Source organism: Nesoenas mayeri (assembly GCF_963082525.1).
Source record: "Nesoenas mayeri genome assembly, chromosome: 2".
In the NCBI taxonomy this organism is placed as follows: Eukaryota; Metazoa; Chordata; class Aves; order Columbiformes; family Columbidae; genus Nesoenas; species Nesoenas mayeri.
The window spans coordinates 16,260,352-16,282,828 of NC_137543.1; the positions used below are offsets into that span (position 1 = coordinate 16,260,352).

At 38.4% G+C, this 22,477-nt stretch overlaps 1 protein-coding gene across 2 annotated transcripts; it reads right to left on the reverse strand.

Moving 5' to 3' along the window:
• Positions 1 to 4,282: 4,282 nt before the first annotated feature.
• MED30 (mediator complex subunit 30) lies at positions 4,283 to 20,493 on the reverse strand. 2 transcript variants are annotated; one of them, XM_080339952.1, is made up of 5 exons: positions 20,469 to 20,493; positions 19,508 to 19,713; positions 18,422 to 18,580; positions 15,250 to 15,360; positions 4,283 to 5,354 (listed from the first exon to the last, which is right to left on the reverse strand). In XM_080339952.1, the coding sequence occupies exons 2-5, from the start codon at positions 19,679 to 19,681 to the stop codon at positions 5,259 to 5,261; spliced, it is 540 nt and encodes a 179-aa protein (XP_080196078.1). In that variant the 5' UTR covers positions 19,682 to 19,713; positions 20,469 to 20,493; the 3' UTR covers positions 4,283 to 5,258. The 2 variants fall into 2 exon arrangements, with proteins under 2 accessions (XP_080196078.1, XP_080196077.1); XM_080339951.1 differs by lacking the exon at positions 20,469 to 20,493 and adding an exon at positions 19,824 to 20,081.
• Positions 20,494 to 22,477: the final 1,984 nt, after the last annotated feature.

Here is a 22,477-nt window from a genome sequence, read left to right on the forward strand (position 1 = left end):
TAGTTTTAAAATTTCCAAATAACTCAAGAGACATCTTCTAAATTCCCAGGGAAATCAGTATTTCATATCTTAAGAGTCTTCCCCTCCCTCCTCACTGGTGGTTGGTGAAATAAGCTCTTGCTTACCTTCATTCACTGTTCTTTACCACAGCCCCTCCGAATCACTCTAATTACCTCTCCTTTGCACCTACCTAAGAATTTCTACATTTGGGCCTCATCTTTGTTTTCACAAGTTATTTTAATGATTATTCATATGGTGGCACATCAGTATTTTTTTTTCTTTGACTGTGTCAGTAACATGCAGGCCCCAAAACTAACGCAGTATTTCATGCAGAATTACTGTATCAGAATTACTGGTCTCAGAGCACGAGCTCTCACACTTATACTCCCTACGATGCAATATTTGGTCATGTACCCCAAAACTGCAGTGGCTTTTTTTTTCCCCCCCTCGAGTTCCAATTCTCTCTTTAATGCAGGTTTAAAATATGTTTTGCCAAATCCTCTTTCCTTGCCTCTGTTTTATGGCCAGTTCAAGCTTACCTAAGTTTTGAAAGTTGCTGTTATATTTCTTGATACTTTCCCCTCATTGTTTGAAAGTCTTCCCACTTCAACAACATATTTCAGTAAAGGATTGTCTTCATGACCCTCTTCCTCCCTCTCCAGGACTGTAAATACCACTAAAACCCCTACATGGCTATAAAAACAACTGCACTGCTATCCACTGCTGCTCAGACAACTTTAAGATCACGTATCTTTCTTCCTATTTAGGCAAATCTGAATTTATTTTTCAAGCAAGACTTCATGAGAAAGCACACACAGACCCAGCAAAGAATTTTATCACAGTCATTCCTTTCAGCCATTCATTTTCAGTTCTATCCCAGAACATTGCTCTATAGCTTTGCAGTAAGGGCAGTCAGCCGAGAAGGGAAAGCGAGAGCATGAGGGGCCAAAGGGGGCCCAGCACGTCAGCCCTTCTATAGGATCTGGGCAGAAAAAGCACAGAGTTTATACAACCTCAGCAGTGATTATCAGATACGTGAGCTGCTGGGAACACAGAAGCAGAACTCTAAGCAATCAGGCAGCTTGCAGGTTGAACACGAAGGCAGAGGATGAGCCACGATGCTCCCAAAGTTAAGTGCACACATGAAAACGCGGCTCTGCCTGTTTGCCTCCAAAGCGGCTCTGGTCTGAACTGGACCCAGTCTGGTGGGAAGTGCTGTAAAACACATTCTGCTTCTGACCATGGTCACATCAATACAAACACTGCTCGTGGCTCTTACTAGTGTTATTTGTTGTCTAGTGTTGTAACAGATGCCAGAGCGTGTCCCTCATGCAATGTAAGAAAAATCCTTAAAATTTACACAGAAGTTAGGTTACACAAGACAAAAGTTTCACTATATTATATTTATTTACCTCTCATATTCCAGTTATTCATTACATTTTCTTAAATAACTGGCATTGGCACATATTTTTGTCACTTTCATTAATATCCTGCAATACATATCAGCCAGTCTGTCCTTTCATGTATAATAACCTTCCAACTCAGCAAAACCCCTTATTTTAAAGCCCTGATGCTCTACCATATCAGTCTTCTTTATTATTACATAAGAGTAAGCAAACTACCCACTTTCTTCCCCAAATATTTTTTTCTGCACTGATGTATTTGTAAACTCCCTTATTACTCCCCATTTCCTTTGTTAGCACAAAGTAATTAAACTAATCCACCCTCTTGTAAACCTCAGCTGGCTCACAGTGTCCTTGGGTATAATTGCATCTTTTTTTGATGTTTTTTTCTTAACTTCAGATCTTCAAATCTACATCCAGAACTTACTGTTTTCTGCAGCAGCTGTCAGTCATTCTTCAGCTGTATTCCTTTCGTTTTGTGCAGCCATCTTGCACACCGATGAAATCTTGGTTCCTATGAGACCAGAATCCTTGCCCTACTCCACTTAAATCCATTATTTACAGTGATTAATTTAAGTAGCACTTGTGCACAAGTTCCAATTTCTCCATCAGTAAGAAATCCAATAATCAGAGCAGGGTTTTTTGATTTTGTTTTTTCCTACAGAACAACAAGAACAGCCATGGTTTATTAGAGCACTCTGGAGGTGTCCTTGCCATCTCTATAAAGGACAAGAGAAAACGTAAACTCCTTGCATCTTTCCTGAACATGGCATAAATCTGTTCCCCACTCTTATCTTCTTATTTAAGGAAAACCTTGGACCTTTCATACTGTCTAGCAGGCAATTTCTGTGTTGTGACACTGAACTGAATGTCCGATATCCGATATTGTCTACAAAGGTACTGGATTAATGGTCTCATTTTGAGAGTATATATTAACTTGTGGTGCTCCCACAAACATGCTATGAAGTAGTCAGCATCCCAACTCTGCTGCCTCAAGTCCTCTCTGGGCAAAGAACCCCAAGCCCCTCAAACATGCTTTATATTCCAAAAATTGAACCATCTTAGGTTCTGGTATCTGCTCCTGGGACTGCCTGTAAGTTCATCCAGCTCCTACCTAACCAGAAATAGTCAATCATATATAAGCAAAACATCAGAACATCTGCGTTGATATTGCTTTGCTGATATTTGTAAATACTTCCTTTGGTGACATTTCATTAACTAGCAGTTAAAGTTCAGTTAGGATTAATGAAAATATTATATTTCAGCACATATTGATGCCCAGTAATTCCTTTAAAAGTGTTCCACAGCTGAAGAATTGCCACTTTTCTTAAAACTGTCATCTTGGCCAAATCCTAAACTTATTCCTGGCTGCAGCAGCAAATGAATTATGTTCGCTACCCGTACTTTCATCTGTGTAAGTCAAAGTGTAAGGTTTTGGTCCAACACCTTGCAAAGTTCCTGTTTTGACAGTATTTACTGTGATAATTTATAATTCTGTCAATTTCTGCACTTTGCAATTTAGCTACTGCACTATCTATTCTGGTAGTGGTTTAAAGTGTTTTCTCCTCTCTCCCAGATGAAAAATTGCAGTATAAACCTTGGCTAGTGCTAGCAGCTGCACAGAGTAAACTGAATATTATACTGGCCGGACAACTACTCACAATATTTGCACTCTTATTCACATTTTAGGTTACTTCTGCACTGTATATATGCAACAGTCAACAAACTTAAAGACATTCAGCAAGAATACATAGTATACAGGCAGTAGAGCAAAGTCTAGATTACTCTCCGTTTCCCATAATTGTTCAAAAAATAGAACAAAATACTAAGTACTGAGAATTTGACACTCACAATTCAGATGTTGGTGCCATTTCAAAATCCACTTCAAATATTACTTCTAGGCTGGATGCATGCTTATACACACACTGATCAGAAAACTGCCACTACACCTTGCAAATACAAAAATGTGCCTCCATCTTAAAAAACAAGATAAAAATCGCTACTTGCAGTTTTCACCTCCTTTTCAAAAGCTTTCTTCAAAGTTTGACCTATTTTGCCTTTACTTATAAAACACTAATGTCTCTCACAGGTACAGAAACGAACCATTATTCCTGACCAACAAGTCTGCCATAGTGGTCAATCTAAACCAGAACTGAACCTCTCCGCCACCAGCTTTGCTACTGGGTAAGCGATCTGCTCCTCCGTTTGTAACATGTGAGGACAGAGAGAGAGCTTATTTGTAAGGTGTTTTGACACCTGCTCACATTTAGGTATTGTCATAGTTACACAGCGCTTCCAATGCTGGGTAAACTCTTCAAAATGAACATTTTCTGACCCTGTTTATTTGCAGTTATAGTACCAGGCATCTATTTATCTGTTAATATTTAAAGCCTTCAAAAGGAGAAATAAAAGACAACCATATTGTACCTAATTTCAAGGAAAAGTCACAAATTATTAACCAGGTGCGATCAGATCTATTACACACAAGTGATTTTCTCCTCGAGGAGCAGACAAATGGGTTGACATTATTAAAGAAAATAAAATTTAAAAAAGGACTGATAGAACAATAAACCAGTATAACATTTTGAAAACCATATAGCTCAAATCAATGAGCATTCAGTATCAAAAGCCCATATCGTAAAAAGGATCTCTTTTAAAAGGATACCATTTAACTGGACTCTTCAGAAGGTTCTGAGCAAATCTTTCACACAAAACTATTAAGGAATCTGACTGGGCACGAAATGAGAGATAAATGTAACACAGAAGAAACAAATAACGAGGATGGTCAGTTTTCATCTTGACAAATATTAACAGTAGAGTGCCATACGGATTTGTATTGAAACAGTATTATTTTACATATCCTTTCATCTGGGTAAAGAGATACACAGTCTACCGGTAGCATCTAAGAATAACAAAAATTATTAAGAATATTTTCAGGGTTACTGAAAATCATAATGAATACCAGAGGCAGAACAAAAAAAGATGAAGGTTGATGATTAACACAAAATAACGAACTGTTCATATACTCCACAGTTTTCTAGGACTGGCGGTCACAGGGAAAAGATTAATGAGGCTTTATTCAGTGCATTCTGGTAAACCAAACCAAAGTATTCCAACCACACATAATGCTATAGGAATACTGCACCATACAATAGCTGGAGCAGTACTCAAGAAATTATACAGTTACAGAAGAAGTTAATGTTGGAGAAATTTGTATTTAGTCTTCACTTTAAAAGACTTAGTTATATCTATAAGGATATATACATAATTTTATGTAACTTTTGAATTTTGCTCCATTTTATCTAGTGTAACATATATCCAGTGATAGGATCTGAAATAAGATGAACTTATATGGCATAGTAGCCTGTAGTGTATGTACCCACAATGGGGAAATGTTGCACTGCACTTTACTATCTATCACTTATCTTGATCCTGTATCTTAGAGTGACTTCTGTATTGCAACTTTTCCTGTCTGCAGAGGTGGTTTGCACAGCAGAACGGCAGGCATTCACAAGTTTTGAAAACAGTGTTAACTGCATTATTAAAAAAATCCACTTCATTTATAAAAACCCCATTTGCATAGCAATCCAAACTATTACTGTAAGTTATTTAGGTTGTATTATATTGATACTAAGCGAATCACTCAGGTAAATCCTGTAGGATTAATCTGTTATGAAAACAAAGCCAATATCATCAAAGTTATCACAAAAAACCAACATTTTAATCTTGAACTTTTCAAACATTACTGCAATATAGTTGTGGGAAAATATGTTACTTCTTAGAAAGAAATTAAGTATATATATATAAAAAAAAAAAATCATATATTTTCCAACTACAGAGTTTGATTTTCCTTGTTCAGTTCCGCATTGCCAACATGGCATTTATGTCCCAAATGAGATTCCGTAACTGATCCATGATCTGCTTCAGCTGCTGATTCTTCTGTTTCAGTTTCTGTGGAAAGAGTTTATTAGAAGGTTTTTTGTGATCAGTTCAAATAGCGCACTCAGAAATTCAACAAAAGTTACAGTGCTATGAAACACTATATGGATCTTCTCAGTCGCCTGTGAGCAGAATTAGTGGGATAATACATCCTCTTTAAAGCACGCTAAAAATACAAGAAAGCCTCAAAAGTTAAGGACCATCACTAGAGGGGGAATGCAGTTTCTTTTCATAGCGTTTTTTTTCCTAAAAAAACCACTTGATCCCATCAAAAACCAGAGGCTTGTGGGGACTGATCCTCCCTTTCCAAAGTCCAAAAGACAGCACTTTATGTAGAAAGAAAAGAATCGGTAATTTGGACCAACACAGTTCAGGGAACAGGTACATTTATGTGAATATATGTTGTATAACGTGTGTGCACAGACAAATGAGGGATTAACAGTAGAAGTTTGAACAAAGCACAAGGTACAGGAGAAGCCAATTAAGATTTTCCAGCCCTTCTGCCTATGTAAGTCAGCCCCAAGGGCTCCTGCCTTGAAACAGATATTCCATTCCCAAGCACACGGAATTCTTTAAAATTGTGTATTTGTTTCTGTGAACTGTAGAAGCATCTGAATGAACAGTCAAGCAGCAAACTTTCTTTTATCTGGGTGCATAAGCAGAACTTAAAAACTATGTCTCTACAAAAGAAAGACTAAGACACTAACAACTTCCCTAACCTTTCATATTTCAGAATAATACACATACTTACTGTCTGATTTCTTTCTTTTCCTGCTTAAATCAAAGCTGCCAAAAACTAAGTTACTGTGTGTTGTTAACAGCAACCTATGTCCTTAATTTCATTCCAGTCTCACAAGATGTCAGCATTATCACATTAGAGATCAAACTAGTTATTCGTTAGGGAAGTCTGGAGTTCCAAGTAGAGTGAAAGCAAGGAAGAGACTTGCTACCATCAGAAGAGGACAAACTATCCAAATATTTCAGGTTTGACATAACTTTGTTATTTGCGCTACTAAAAGACAACACATTAAAAGGACAACCCAGATCAGCAATATAACCAAAGTAACTGGAACAGTGATAAAAAGAAGCAATATCCTGAATATCAGTCTCTTGAATTTTGATGTGGAAAACAACATTTTTAAGGTGCCCAGCTGGTCAGCTGGGAAAGAAGTCCAGGGAAAAAAAAAAAGCAGCAGCTTATTGATGTCAAACCTGTAAAAATTGGCTAAAGTACTATTGTAATTACACTTAAATGACATGGGGAACATAGAACTCTGAGCAAGGTAAATATTCCTGAACATAGTGGACACATTCCCTGGAAGCAGAGACAATACTCAGTTCCAGACTCCTGAGAAGCATGTAAAACAGAAGTAGGACAGTTCACGTGCACTAATTTGGAATTTCTAATCAAGTATTTGACAGACTAAAAAGTATTTTGAAGGTAACTGTGCATTTATATAATGCTTCTTTCTTTTCCAATTGCTAATCCAAGACTTGATGATATACAGCAGAGATCCAACTCCTAAAGACAAGAGCAAAAACTGAGAAGCATGTAGTTACCAAATTAAAGAATTGCAAGCACCTCTCTACAAAAATTCATAATATAACAACTTGATGCTTGAGAAAGCACAAGAGGAATGAGATAAACAAGCATGTTCATACCTGTGGCATTTTTAAACATCTTTGTTTGCCACCTTCAACATTCACTCTTAGACAAATCAATGAACGCTACATCAAAACTGCCAGGTGAATGCAAGCTGTCACTCACTGATGCTGCGGCCATGTCATTTCATGATTTTTCAAAGCCTTCATCAATAGAAACAAAGGCCCAACAGTCAGTGATGGTTATTCAAGTCACAGACAGAAAGAACTATTAACCTCCGATATGCAGATTGTGTTCTCTCTCCATCCACGTCTAACTGTACTGTTCAGTGCTGTTATGCAGGCACGCTCACATGAACTTTACATAAGTTACACCTAAAAGACTCATTCTGTAAAACTGTTTTCATTTCTAGTTATTAAACCGTAAATTGCTTGATCTTTACTTGATACTAGACAAGGATTTCAAACTGTATTTCACCTGTTTTCAAAGCATCTGTAAAGACAAGAAGTATACAATTGTTACTTTATTTATCTGAAGATAATTTCATATCCTTGTCTTCAGTGAAGAGCTATTTTCTTAGCTCTTCTATTCTACTTTTTCCAGAGACAGAAAAAACATCTAAGATGAAGCACCATCTCTGGACTGCTAGGCTGAAAAAAGAATAAAGAGAGGGGAAAAAAATCCACTTCAAAGAGCATGGTCTCCTAATTGAAATGCATATAGTGATCTTTGTTACTGATCTTTGACAGGCAGCGGTCCACATCACAAAGTACTTATAATTAATATGTTCTGCACCACTAGCAGTGCTGGCTTCTGCTTAAGACTTTGCTGAGACAGTAAGAACGTCTCAACTCAGGTTTAACCTTGGTGAAATGGCCTTCTTGGGAAACAGGCAAATTGTGTAAGCAGCTTCTGCAGCAATGACGAATTTTCTTTTGAACAGATTGCTTGCAAGTTGTCTCCCACTCCTTTCTCCTTCTACTGAAATGACTTAGATGAACTCTGGACTGCTTCTTGGGATTAACAGTTGTAGGAACAAGAAAAGGTACTTCATCCTACACACATGCTACAGCTTCTCGCTTTATCTCTTTTAAGACAGCACAGGAAAATTATGAGATGCAGTTTATAATGAGACCTAAATTCACCTTCCATCTGACAGGCACATTTCTGTTAGTCCCTCTCTGTCAGAAAAGTGATCTGACTGAAAACCAATCCTAAGGGGTAGTCTTTGGCAATATTGATTTTTGATGTGGTTAACTATCCATTTTGATTGACACTGCAAGTGCTATGGCCAGCATGATGGAGCTGGCAAGGACTGCACCTTCCAGTAACCAACGGCACCTTAGTAGGCTTAGGTCAGGTAGGACACTTCTGAAAACAAGTGCACAAGAAGCACAAAACCCACATAAATGAAACAAAGTGGAAGAACCATAATATACATGCAGAAAATTGCTGTCTTTCAAGGAACGTGCCATAAATAACAGGTTTCATACAGATTCGGGTTCAGCAGCACATAGTAATTTCAACTTAGATTGAAATCAGTTTTTGACTTAAACTCATGTTTGGTTCACTTTCATTTCATTTGAAAGCACTGCTGTCTAGACCAACACACAACCTTCTATCAGAGCTTTACTTCGCACAGTTCCCGACTCTCTCCTCATCTTTAGCTCATCTATCTTTCCCATTTTAAAACCTAAACATCACTATGAGTCAATATCCTGCACTCAATCCATTTGTTAAAAGTCCCTTCTTTAGGCAAAGATAATAGTGTAAACACTGCAGAACAGTGAGATTGTATTCCAACTGATGCCTGTAAAAAGTACTTGCCTATGTTGTAGAGGCACTTCTACTGCCTAAGAAAAAACAAACCAATAAAATGAGATGTTTCTATCTTGAAAATCTTAGATAAAAGACTATTCTCCTGAATGCTGTGCCAGCTATTATTTTTACCTGCTCTGTTCAAGTCCTGCAACAGTACAGGCCAGAAGTACATCTAAGCTTCATAAAGCATTAAATGTTAATTTGCTTGCATAAGTCTCAACAGAAATAAAACAATTATGTTTACTTTGTTGATTACAACTCTACTTCAGAGAGAACTTGCATCATTATCTTTTTCATGAGTGTGTCACCCCTTCTGACCATAAAACTGCTGTAGCAAGTGGTTGTTGAAAGTCTTATAAAGGCAACAATGGTCTCTGCTTTTCCATTAAGTCAAACCTGTGAAAATTCTACAGAAACATCATATTTGTGATTGATAGGTGAGAAAAAGTACAGCCTGCCCTGCCAATTCATACTGTTCTTTTTTATTTTTTAAAGAGTCCATAAAGGAATCTCTGAAGAAGTGGAAAAACTTTTGACTATAAACTGAAGGAGAAAAAAAAGACTTACAATGTTACACATACACAGCAGGCAAAAAATGATAGAAAAGATGCCTCAACACTTGGCACATCTCTCTTAAAGCTGCCAGGTGATGTTCTAACTTATGGCTACTCAACTGATACCAAGGCCCACTTTTCATCATAATAAATTCACATATTCATCTCTTTATAAGATATATTTTTATATATTTATAATATAATAATATCTATTACATATAAATTTATATTACTATATCTATTTATATTTATAAAGTTATAATAATATTTTTTCAAATGGATAAAAAGTATTCATCACTAATACACTAACTGCTGTGCAATGAAACACTAACACAGTCATTGTTCAATAACTACAGCTTTTCCTGATGTCATTCACAGGCATAACTGTTCTGCCCTTACTGGAAATGGGAGACTGGGTTTTCTGCCTCCGTCCTCACCTAACAGCTGAAAAGAAAATTGCCCCTTCTGCAGGCACAACTCTTGTTCCTGAAACAAGCTGAGGCACCAGTGACAGCTCCACTGCACGCTCAGTATTTTTCCCATCTTGAACCAGAGAGCAATTCCATGTATCCACTGCTCTGCGGTTCAAAGAAGAACAAGTGTGTTCATTAAAACAGGTGGATGTTGGCTTCACACCAATTATTTATCACTTGATGGTGAAGACTCAGGTCTTATTTACTGAGTACCCTCTAAGCTATCTAAGATTCAAGTCCACCACTAAGCTTTATAACATCTTCCCACATATTCAAAGGACAACCATCACCAGCTGGGAGGGGACGAATGAACAGCTACCACAGATATATTCTGGCAGCCACAAGGATAAAAACCCAGTTTTCGAGATCAGCCTTTAGTTACTTACTACTCACATTAAATCCCTCCTTCTCATTCTCAAGTTCCCTGCTTATTCAATACCCTCATCCAAGTTACACAACACATAAACTAGGATTCTTATAATCTTATTTATTTATCACAATACTGATTCAATCTAAACAGTGTCTAGTCTGCAGCAGAAGCAGAATAGCTCAAGGACTCTTCCAGAAAAGGAAGTGGGGCAGGGAGGGGGAAGTGGAACCAAATGTGATAATGTAATAAAGGTTGCATATATGCCTTTATACAAGGACAAAAAGGGACAACTGAGATTGCAGGGAAAGCTTTAAGCTTGCTGTTTCCTATCTTTTCTCAACTTTGTAACCATGATATTGTTTCAAAATAGGAAACTACATAAAAAACTTTGCACGAAACATTTCCTATTAAATGGAAAAGGAAATATTTCATTATATGGAATAAAATGCATCCAAGTGCTGAGAGAGCTGACTGATGACATTACAAGGCCACTCCACATAATCTGCTACTGCAGATGGAGACAGGCTCCTGATGAAAAAGGAAACATCTCAACTCATCTTCAATAAATGCAAAGAGGGGGATCCAGAAAACTATGGAAAGTATGGTCTGGTCAGCCTAAGCCTTCACCCCAGAAAGATTATGCATCAAATCCTTCTAGAAGTCATGCCTAGACACCTAAATGGTAAGGTGAGTGCAAACAGTCATCCTGGATTTACCAAAGGTGTGTTATGCCTGACCAACAGGCTGGTCTTCTATCAAGAAATGACTGGCTGGGTGGCCGAGGATTTCTTCACTTTGATATCAATGAGGCTTTTGACACAGTCTCCCATAGTATCCTTGTAGACAAATGACAGAGATGTGGTTTGGACAGGTGGTTTACACAGTTAGTGGAAAACTGGATTGGATTCTCAATGTTGTGATCAGTAGTATTAAGACCAAGTAGCAGCTGGTCTTTCTTGATATTTCTCAGGATTGATACGAAGGTCAATATTCTTAATATCTTCATTAGTGACTTATACACACTTAATGACCTAACCATCACAACAAATTATCAAATTTGTGGAATTTCTTAAATTGGTGGAAGTGGTCAATCAACTCAGTGGTAGGATGCCCAATTCAGGGGGACCTCAACAGGAGGGAAAGGCAGGCCAACGCCTATGTCAGGAACTTAAATTAAGGCAACATCCTACATCTGAAAACAGAATAAATTCATACAAAATCACAGGCAGAGGACTGACTGAATAAAAAGCTGATTTGCAGAAAAGGTCTTTTTTGAAACTTTATGAGAAACTGAACAGGAGTCAGTGCCTATTGAAGATTAATCTGCTCAGAAGGTGTCCAAATAAACATTTCTTCCTCTCCTGTTAAAGTGTACCTCTACAGACAAAACAAATTTAAAAGACATGCAAACAGGGTGTAAGATAGTTTAAAAAGAATGCAAGTTTTCAGCATAGTCAAAAGTAGTTTTCAGGCAGAGTTCTCCAAAGAGAAAGAGCAATTGGAACTTTAAGGACTACTGCCCAAAACAACATCAGCTGAAGTGCACAACGGTCTTGTTATCAAAAAAGCCCAGAGCTAAACTCGTAACAGCTTAATTGAAAAGCCTGTCATGTGGATCATACATTTTCCTCTTAGCAAGATCACTGTTAACCAGTTAGTAAAGTTTAATTAAGAATATCAAACATGATTATTTTCTAACGGGTCACTTGAACTGTTCTAATGTTATTTCACATAATTTAATTCTCACCCAAATGTACTGAGACTACTAATTATGTGATGGGATTCCTAAGTGGTTCATTTGAAACCAGACCTACAGCACCTAAAAAACCAAAACTGTATTTGCGCCATGCCTAAAAACCAGCAGTAAAGAAAACTGCTGGTAAGGAAACAACACAAATCAAAGTGTTCTCAGCCTGTGATTTGGTATTTTCTGTTTTAAGCCTGTCAAATGTACTATAAGAACACAGACTCAAGGTAAGCCTGACATATTGAAAATATTACAGATGATGCTATACTTAAAAGGTAAGAAAACTGTAGACGGAACATTAAAGACTCAAAAAATATTAAGACAAGTGAGAAAACTTTGGTGAAAGCTTGCATTTGCTGCAAACAGTAATTATGTTCAGTGAAAAGTGAGCAAGGCTTTGTATTAGCAGACAAATACAAAGGCTAAACGGATTCTGGAACAGTAAATTATTTACTCCAGAAAAGAGTCAACCGCCTCAGCAATTTACAACTCCAGAAAGCAAATATAGAACAAAGGAATAAGCAAGACTTTCAGGAACTGCAGAAAATAATTGTTTAGTACAAAAGGTAGAGGTAATTAGTGCTCAATAAATTGTTTGGCGTTTGTTTGGTTTGTTTTTTTGTTTGTTTGTTTTTTGGGGTTGTTTTTGTTTGGCTGTTTTCTGCTTGTTTGTTTTTTAAAATAATAATGGTGCACACTTCTTAGTTACTGCTGGCCAAAAATCCTTTTGTTTTTAAGCTTAGTAGGTTTTATTTAAACCTACAGTTGCTATATATTATGGAATTGTTAGGACAGAAATTCATTACCTTGTAAACAGATCTATATTTTAAATTAATGGACAAGTCCTTCTTAGCCATGGTGAGGACACTAAACTTTCTGACCTACAAGATAAGTCTAATGCAGCAGAATAAATAAATAAGACCAAAAGATGTCACTATACAGTAAACTAACATCAAAAGCTACCACAGTATTTCAGAACTCCGCTACAACAACAGCTGCTTCTGCCCCAAGAATGAGATGGTAGGTATGGGAAGCAGGTGACGCTCCCCACGTCCTGCACTAAGGATGGCCCCTTCCCAGCACCACTAACCCTGAACTGTTCTGTGTCAAGTCAGTGGTTCCTGGGAGAGGGGATGTTTTTGTGTGAGTATATACAATCCACAATTTTTATAGGATCTGCTGGTTTCGGTTGTGCTCCAGGCTAAAGGGCAGTAAGTGTCTTTCACATACATCCAGAGCCACTAAGGAGATAGGGATGGCTGGCAAGTCATAGCAAGAATGCCAAAATTAAAGAGACCCATGGAAGGTCTAAGAATTCAAATGTCTCAATAGTATCCAAGTATTTGATTATTGCAATAATGCTTTTAACATTCAAGACTGAAAAGATATTGCCTATCATAGCAAGAAGGACTAGGTGAGAGCAGGACAACCAGCTGAAGGGAGAAAAGATAGTGGGTCATGAGTACAGAAAGCTGCTGCTTCTGTCATGTGGCTTTCCCTGTCACAGCATTTTCATCAACATTTTGTATTACTGAAATTTTGCTTAAATAAATTAAGCAAAACTGAGTTGGAAGTAGATATCACATACTACAGAGGACTGAAAAGCTGTCAGGAGTGCTAGCTAAGAACCACAGAGGGCTATTTGAGCCCAGCAGCTAGTGTCAGAAATTAGACCTATTAGTCTGATTCTAGTGATTATTATTTGCAAAAATAAAAATTTCTTTATTTCTAGTCATAAAACCCAAAGCATTTCCTATTCTGTAATGTACTAAAATTTGACCTTTAAAATTGGTAGCGTATGTGCTTATACAACTGGAAGGAAACAAAAGAAAAAAAAATCAATGCATTTTCAAAACCAAGAAGTTTAAATTTCTACTGCAATAGTCACTCAATATTTGTTCACAAGAATACCAGAGAAAGTTTAACTATCTTGTGAAGATTTACTGTGGGAAGTCTGCAAAGAAGGTCGAGGCATTTCAGTGTAAATGCAGGAATTCTGACCAGGTTTAAATGAATGTTTTAATACATTCTTAATTACCAATTTGCTACCAATGGTCCTGTAACACTATCAACCTTTTTAAGGTTTAGAACTCACCATAAACATTTATGAAATGCTTTTCCCAAGATCACACCAAGGAGATTTAAAAACGTATTAGCATACAAGTACAACAACAAGGGCAAAAAACATGTCATAAAACTATCAAATCCACAGCAAATATGGACAGTTAAGCTTATTAACACTTAAAGACTGCAAAAAATGTGCACAAATTCACAGTACAACATTATATACAATATGATATATACAACCCTTCTACATCAGCACTGAACAGAAAGAATACAACAGGAAAGCTGACAGCTGCTTTTCTCTAAACTCACATAGTCCTCATTTTCTCCTGTACAATATGCAGACATTTTTCTAAATAAACGGGTTATGAAAAGTTCAATACATCTCTGATTGTTGAGTGCAAATTAAAATACTGGAATTATTCTAAAAGCTGAAAATCCCACAATTATTCTTTCCATAAAGAAATACTTTACTCATTTATTTGCTTTGTTCAGTTATTTTTGTAGATTATGTCTCCTATTTACTAAGCATTTACAGACATTACAGCTACAGAAATACTTAATTAATCCTACCTTTGTACTTTAGAGACTGAGGAAACAATGGTCAAAATTGGTAAAATGGTAAAAACCACATCTTTTAAAACTCGATATTATATTAGCATTTACTACAGCATAGTTATTTTTAGGTTTGGATCCATCTTTACTAATTGTACTCAATTGCATACTGCCAAACTGCAAATTTAATAGCATCTTTATCATACATAGTACATTTTTTTTCTGAATGTGTCAAGATTCAATAAATGCTACATTTAACAAAAGGAATGATCCTCCTCAAGCTGTCAAAATACAGAAAGTTGCCCTGAAAATCCTGCAGCAACTCACATAATTGCAATAATATTTACACATCTGATGTTCAATACCCATTTTTTAACACCTAAGGTAAATTTTGAAATAAATAAGATCCTTAGGCCCTCTACCTCTAACCTGCGCTTCCAATATCTAGTGAGTTAAACATAATACTCTGTATGCAGAAGAATATATGTCCATTTAAAAAGAGGCACAAGTTGAATTCTCAGGAAACCTAAACTCTACAGTCAGAGGTACAGCTAAAAAAAATAATTGCCTACTAAAATGTAATTCTGAAACAGTTACATGCAAGAAATACTTATTACCTTGTTTGCTGGTAGACATCTAATACATCTACCTAGAAATGTAAGCTTTGTAACGACAAGGTGACATTTTCAGTCTTAGGCAACTAAATTCCAACTTTGTTACCTTATTTACTTCCATAATTTCCCTTCTCTCTTCACTAGCAAAACGAAGCTGACTTGCAGCACCACGATCATCGTGCTTGGAGCCATCTTCTTCAACATATGGAATAAGTTGCTGTGAAGACAAGAAACATTAAAAAAAAAAAAAAAAAAAAAAAGAATAAGAATAAAAGAAACTGAAAACTGGAGATACAGGAGATACGTAAGGTACTACCATTTTCTCCAAAGGTTCAAACTTCCCAAGAGGAAGCAGAGACAAGCTTACTTCATCAGCTCAAACCCAAAGGCCTTAGAATGACCTCAGCTGGTTCTCCAGGAAAACTATGTGCTTCAGAAAGACACAATCCCATGTCTTAGCGTGCCTAGATCTAAGCAACTTCACAACTGCAGGCAGAACCCAGTCTGTACATTTCAAGACATTTATCACACATAATTATTCTGTTTTTAAACTCCGCAGATTGTGATCTTAAAATTTACTGTTCCACACTATGAAATGCCACAAACATTAAGTTATCATTATTATAAAGTATTTCAGTGATATATTAAACATGACTGGCTTTACATAGCTACTTGGTTGATATCCTAATTATGACTTGCTGTTTTAGTAGGCCGCTGTTTGGCTATTCTTAAGAATAAGCCCACAGTTCCTTAACAGTTTTTCTGTAAGAATTTCCCACTGTGATCTCCTCAAGCACACAGTAAGCTTCTACAAAGCAAAAAATCTATAAATAATTTCTAAAGTAATATTAATATATGCTCCCTTCCTAAAAAAATAATAAAAAATATAAAAAGAATCAGTAAATGTACTAGATAAAAAACAAATACATGCTTGTGTGTCAGAACACTCCCAAGCTAATATATTACTCAGAAATAATTATAAGCTGTAACATTTTATACATAACATACATCCACAAAATCTACAGCCTCTTGGTGTTTTTCTTTCCTAAACTGAGAAAGCTAAAGCTGATAGCAAAATTACATCCCTGTTCACATACACATTACAGACAAATGAAAGAGTAGTAATTGATGCAAATGAGCAAGGAGATATTAGTTTAAAAGTCTGTGAGCAAGTTGCCCTCACATGCATATTAACTTGTTACTTAGGTCGGGATGTACTATTATGAAGCATTCAGCTGCATCCTTCAGCATTCTGATGGAAAGCTTTCATTTAACCTACTGAAAATTTAATTTCCTTCTATAAAATTTGTTTTTGTAGGCCATACTTATTAAGCTTATACAAATGGACAAAAACTACCACACTAAACTCTGCCATGAAAATGTAGTAAAGGTTAACAGCCTACTGCCTTTGCATACCATAAAGCAGAAGTAGTGTGGCTGCTAAATACTCTTGGAAAAAACTCCTCCTCTCTGTGACAGAAAACAAAGTACTACTCAAAGTAGAATATTTCCTTTGAAAACCTCCCATCTTTCAGAAAAGTTAGTAGAAAATCAAAAATCAAACACCCCCGTCCCCCCCAAACAAACCAAAACAATCAAACAAAAAACTCCAAACCAAACCAAAGCAAAGAACTACACCTCACACACAAATGAAATAGGAATTTTAATCAATTAGAGAACTTTGTAGCCAGATCTTCTTCATAATTATCTCATGCCTTAATAGTTAACAGAAAGTTTATAATACGTATTACATTGGTAATACGCATTAACTTAAAAATATAAAACCATTTATATCAGCAATAATAGACTAAGAAATATTAGTTGGCACTGACTTGACTGCTTAAAAAAAAGACTTGTTGATATTCTTTAAATATATGGTTAGAATGTCAGTTATTAAATAATACGATTGAGAGTATTGCTGAAAAGCTGAAATAAGAATTTAAGAAAACTGATGCCACTCTCGTTCACCGTAACTGATAAAACATGAGGAGGTTGGCATTCTATTAACTCCAGAGCAGGAAACCCCAAGTAGATAAGAGAAAAAAGAATTCCAACTATTGATACAAACCACTGCTGTACATGAGGTAACAGTGAGAACTTGCATTAAAAAAGCTTAACGGGACTACTCATTTTCTCTACAGAGATCCTTTCTTAACCTGGCAAGAGCTAAAAACTGTGAAGAAAAAAAAAAAGACCAACCTCCACTCATTTTGATCAGGTGAAAACAAAACATATCAAAAGCTTTTAAAGGGGACACAAGTATTCAGCTATTGCACACAAGTCAACAAAACATGAAAAATGTTGTTCTTTTTTTTCTTTTAATGGGAAAGTTATCTTACTTCCTTGCTTGCTGTAAGGTTTTGGAATACCTTTCTCTGAAATACACGGCAGTGAATGCTGACAGAAGATTAGTAGTCTAGAATGGACTCCTTAAATTCTTTATTTCTATTCAGTGAGGAGACTCAAATATAAAATATAATGCTTAAATGATTAAAACACAATGGATAATCAGAAGTCTCTTAGTAGAGTTGCTTCAGAATCCAGAGGTCAGTAATTAAAGAATCTCATAGTTCTGATTAATGTAGAGCAGTAGGAACCCAAATCATAGCACAAAACAGGCTTTAAGAGTACTACTGGGAATTAGAAACAACTTATAAGGGGAAAAATGAAGTTTTGATTTTACTAGGAATAGCAATTTTACTAGGAAAAACTTCAGCCAATCTCCTTCCTTGAAGTCTTACACTCTTCACTTTTCCATCATTGCTACACATTCAGATTTGGTTCATACTTACTGGCTCAGCAATTGAGTGAGGAAATTACAGAAGCACAGACTGATGGTCAGAGCAAGAGAATAATGTTTACTACTCAGGGAGCCAGGCTGGCAGGTGAGAGGTTAAAGCAGAGTGTTTCCCACTATAATCACCTCTTTGGAAAAACAAACAATTAAAACCCACAAAAACTTGCCCTGATTCTTGATTCTTTATTTTCTAGTAGAAAATAATTGGTAAATGTACCAAGAAGCCTGGAGGAAAAAGGCTGACATTTTAAATGAAGTTTCATTTCAAAATTGGATTCCTTCCACTGGTAAGAATTGTCAATGTGAAAGTTTCACAATCTTTCCACCAGCCCCAAATAATAAACAGAATTCAGTCCACTGAACAATTCCACTATCATTTGAAACTTGATATGAGTCTCCTGCAACTCAGAAGAGTGGAAGATATGCTAAGCAGAGAGTGGTTATTCTGATTTGTCATTTATGTATTAATAAAGATACTTACTTCTATGGGAACAGGATCGAGCCCAGCACAGTTTTCGTTGCATTTGTCATAGACTAGTCTCAGTTTTCTGAAGAGTATTGACAGCTGACGGAGATGTTCCTGCAGCTTTCCCAGTCTGTCTTGATATGTTCCAGTATGATAAGTAACACCATTTGGTAACTTAGAGAATCAAAACCCCAAAACATTAAAAATATTACATTAAAGTTTCTGTCACAGGAACTAAATAAACTAAGTCAAAGGTTTTTTGTATATTTTAAAATAACACAATCATACTATTCCCACAGAAATCACTGACATTTCTATTTTCTTTATCAGCAAAATTTTGTATTTTATCTGTCCAATTACTACTGTAAAATAGTTTCATGTATTCTGCATTTTGGTCTGTAACTCCAGTGAATGTCTTCAAAATCCTTAAGCATGACACCATTGTTATCTGTTACAGCTATTACATTTCTAGACTTTGTTTCTCAACCCCAGGTCACAATTCAGACACACAATCCAAATGAACTCCCTGTCAGCAAAACTCTAAGTACATATACCTACACCTATGATATTTACAGAAGGAAAATGCTGGAGTCAAGAAAGTACATAGGGAACAGGCGTGATTATCTTCTGCTCTCAGCAGAACAACACGACAGAAGTTTGTACGTTTTCCCAGTAAGTAGGCACAAATAAGGATTATGTCCACTTCAATAACAAGAAACTCTAAGGGGATAATATTACAAAAAAGATCAATGAAAGTTCCTCTAAAATTACTCCCCAGATATTAACAAAACAGAGAAACATAAACACACTTCAGTATTCATAAAGGAAAACACAGATACTCTGGGTATTTAGAGTATATTTATCGTAAGAATGAAAACAATTCAGCATTTCTGAATGTTCTTCATCTTCACTTAATGTATAGGAGTAAGCAAATATTTCAAAAGTAGTATTCTCATCTGCAATCAATGCCCCTTTTCAAAGCAGTTTGATCACATTATGTATTTAAATGTCCTAAGCTACCTCCTGTGCCTATATATACAAGCAGCTGGTGGTAAAAACATGGGAAGTTGTGGACCATAAAAAGAAAAAGTTATGTCTCACCTGCATGTTCCTCAGTAACTGGAAGATTTCCATGGTTCGAAATACAATGTCCTGCACAGTCTCTTGGCCAATTCGACAGAGAGAAGCTGTATTTACCTCCCTTGCTGCTTGAGCCTGCGTCCCTGCGAACGCCCCAGGTGGCATGCCTGCTCCTGCGAGAGGTGGGGTTGACATCTCTTGCCTTTAACCAGTCCCACCGAGTCCAGCTGCACAAAGGAGTTAAGACGGAATGATTAAGTACTTGTTTGAGTCTATAATAATAAAAAAGCTTCCGTATGGTGGCCATGCTGTTCCTTTTCCCCATGCGTGGTCCTACCCGAGATAAAACTGTTCAGCTGACACAAGGCAGCTCGGCGCTGTCCCCTTTGGTTTGGGCACCGCTCCCGGAACCACTGCAGCTCTGCTGGGCAGTGGAACTGGGGGTGCTGCTCCCACACGTCCCCTCAGAGCAGTCACCGGGGCCCTGCCCCGCTCTGTCTCCAGGGAACACGGACGAGGCCTCTGCCCAATTCCCACACCCGAGCACCGCACACGTCCCGCGGGCTCCGGGCCCGGCTCCGCTGCCCCTCTCTCCGCCAGGAACCACCGCTGCGCACCCGCCGCCCGGGAGGCCCCGGGACCCCGCAGACCCTCCCTCGCCCCGCTCCGGTCCCGCCCTGGTCCAGCAGGCCCGCCAGTGGCTCCTCGGTTAGCACAGCCGCCCTGGAGCCACGCGGAGTTACCGGGACGGGGTGCGACATGTTTTCCGCTGCCCCTAGACCGCAACGGGGCGGCCCTTGGGAGGCGAGGAGAAGCCGCCCCGGGCCCCGCAACCCCTCCCTGGGGACGCTCGGTTGGTAACGGCAGCGCCGCGACACCGAGCCCGCGACACCCAGCCCACCCCCCAGAACCACCCCCTCAGGCCCCCGGGCGGCGGCCGGTGCTCACGGGGACCGGGGCCCGCGTTGCCCTGGAAACGCACAGGCGGAAGCACTCGGCGGCGCGGGCCGCCCGAGGCGGAAGTGACGCCACACCCGCCGCCGGGGCGGGAGGGAACGTTCCGTCAGGGGCGGGAGCTGGGGGCGGTGAGGCCGGGCCGGGCGAGGCCAGGGTAGGGAACGCTGCACTGCTCGGTGTGGGCGTTGGGCACAAGTCTCATCTGTGTCCCCTGCTCAGCGGGGGACGTGTCATTGACTGTCGTGGGGTGTCTGTCGCGCTGCCGGCCGCTGTCCGCCGCGCTGGGGCTCCCCACGGGCGGCCTCGCTCGGGGACCGGGTCTCTTTTCAGGTTTGCTGGATCACGGGAGGGTTTACTGGCAGGTCAGCCCGGGGCCTGGCGTACGGTTTCTGGAGGTTGAAAGGTCAAAATCACAGTTCACGCCACCCGTGTGATGCGAGTGAGGGTTCGGACATGAAGTTTTTGGGAGATCACGCTGATAAATTGTTGAATATCTGCTTTGCAGTGTGGGTGTCTATTTGTGGGTATACACATGCGCAACTGTATTAATTTTATACCTTGATAGAATCATAGAATCGTTTTAGTGGGAAGAGACCTTTAAGATCATAAAGTCCAACCGTTCACCTGACACTGCCAGCCCCACCACTAGACCATGTCCCTAAGTGCCACATCTGCACACCTTTTAAACCCCTCCAGGGATGGTGACTCCACCACTTCCCTGGCAGCCTGTTCCAATGCCTGACAACCCTTTCTGTGAAGAAATTTTTCCTAATATCCAATCTAAACATCCCCTGATGCAACTTGAGACCATTTCCTCTCATCCTATCACTTGCTACTATTGAGAAGAAACCAACACTCTCCTTGCTACAACCTCATTTCGGTTAGTTGTACTATTACTACCTCTTGCATAGATACGCTTTTGCTAGTATAGAAGAACCTTACCCTTTGGCCTTCTTGAATGGCAGTATTTGCGTGGGAATAACAAACTTCTGTGCTGTCCAGCCTGTGTGCTCATAGTACACTACAGGGTGTTTGAAGAAGATGGACCCAATTTCAAGTTGCAGTCGACTTCAAACTGGTTCCATCTCTTCGAAACACCCTTTATTACAATTGAATTGGTGCAGTTCCAAAGTACAGACAAAGCCGCCTGTGTGAGGAGGGATAAATGCCGTCAAAAAGAAACCAGGCAGGGTCTGCAAAGGCTGATAGATATGAATTGTCTGTATAGTTGTTAGGGCTTTCTGTCTGTATAATGAAGAGATTCTTCATATGCAAAAATCAATAAGTACCAAAGTTTCTCTTTTTGCAGTTAATGTCGTACCTAGGACTCTATTTGAGTGATTTGACAATGAGTACCTGAAAATGCAGAATAGGGCATTTATATACCTGCAGCTTCTTATGAATTCTTAGGAAGTACAGTCTCAAAGTCATTGTGCTATATTAAAACTGATGTTATGGATGATCTTTTGTACAAAATGCAATGCTGTAAAAATAAATCAGAAGTTTGACGCATGATATACAGCCTTTGTTAAAGGAAGGAGAAAGCAGCCAAGGAACATTCAGGGACAGAATGATACAAACTTGCTGTGAGAGGCATTTTGCTGCAGAAAACATTTCTTACCTCAGAAACAGATTAATGAGGGGAAACACCACCCTCTTCCCTAAACTGAAGCTTTTTGCTGGCTGGCTAAATTCTCCCTAGCATACTGCTTTAGCCAAGGTGCAATATAAATAATTACAAAGTATTTTAAGAAAGATCTTAGCATTACAGATACAAAAGTGGTTTCTTAAATGAATGGAATAAAATTATTCATTAAAATAAGAGAGCGATATTTTCAGACAGCAGAAAAACACCCCATGTTGTCTAGCCAGATAACGCTGGGGAAGAGCAGCCCCCAGAGAATTTTGAAGGGCTTGTGGGAGGGCTTGCATCTCAAGTCACTGTACATGAGCGCAACGATGCAAGAACTGCTCAAGAGCTGAGCACAAAGGATAACGTTTTCCTCTCGCAATTGCATGCCCAGGAGCTCTGTT

Excerpts from the sequence above, each read along its gene's own strand:
- MED30 (XM_080339952.1), bottom strand. The coding sequence starts at position 19,681 with ATGTCAACCCCACCTCTCGCAGGAGCAGGCATGCCACCTGGGGCGTTC. Across the intron at positions 15,361-18,421 it reads TCGATCCTGTTCCCATAGAA|CAACTTATTCCATATGTTGA; the intron begins GTAAGTATCTTT and ends TTGTCTTCACAG. Across the intron at positions 5,355-15,249 it reads AAATTATGGAAGTAAATAAG|AAACTGAAACAGAAGAATCA; the intron begins GTAACAAAGTTG and ends CTCTTTCCACAG.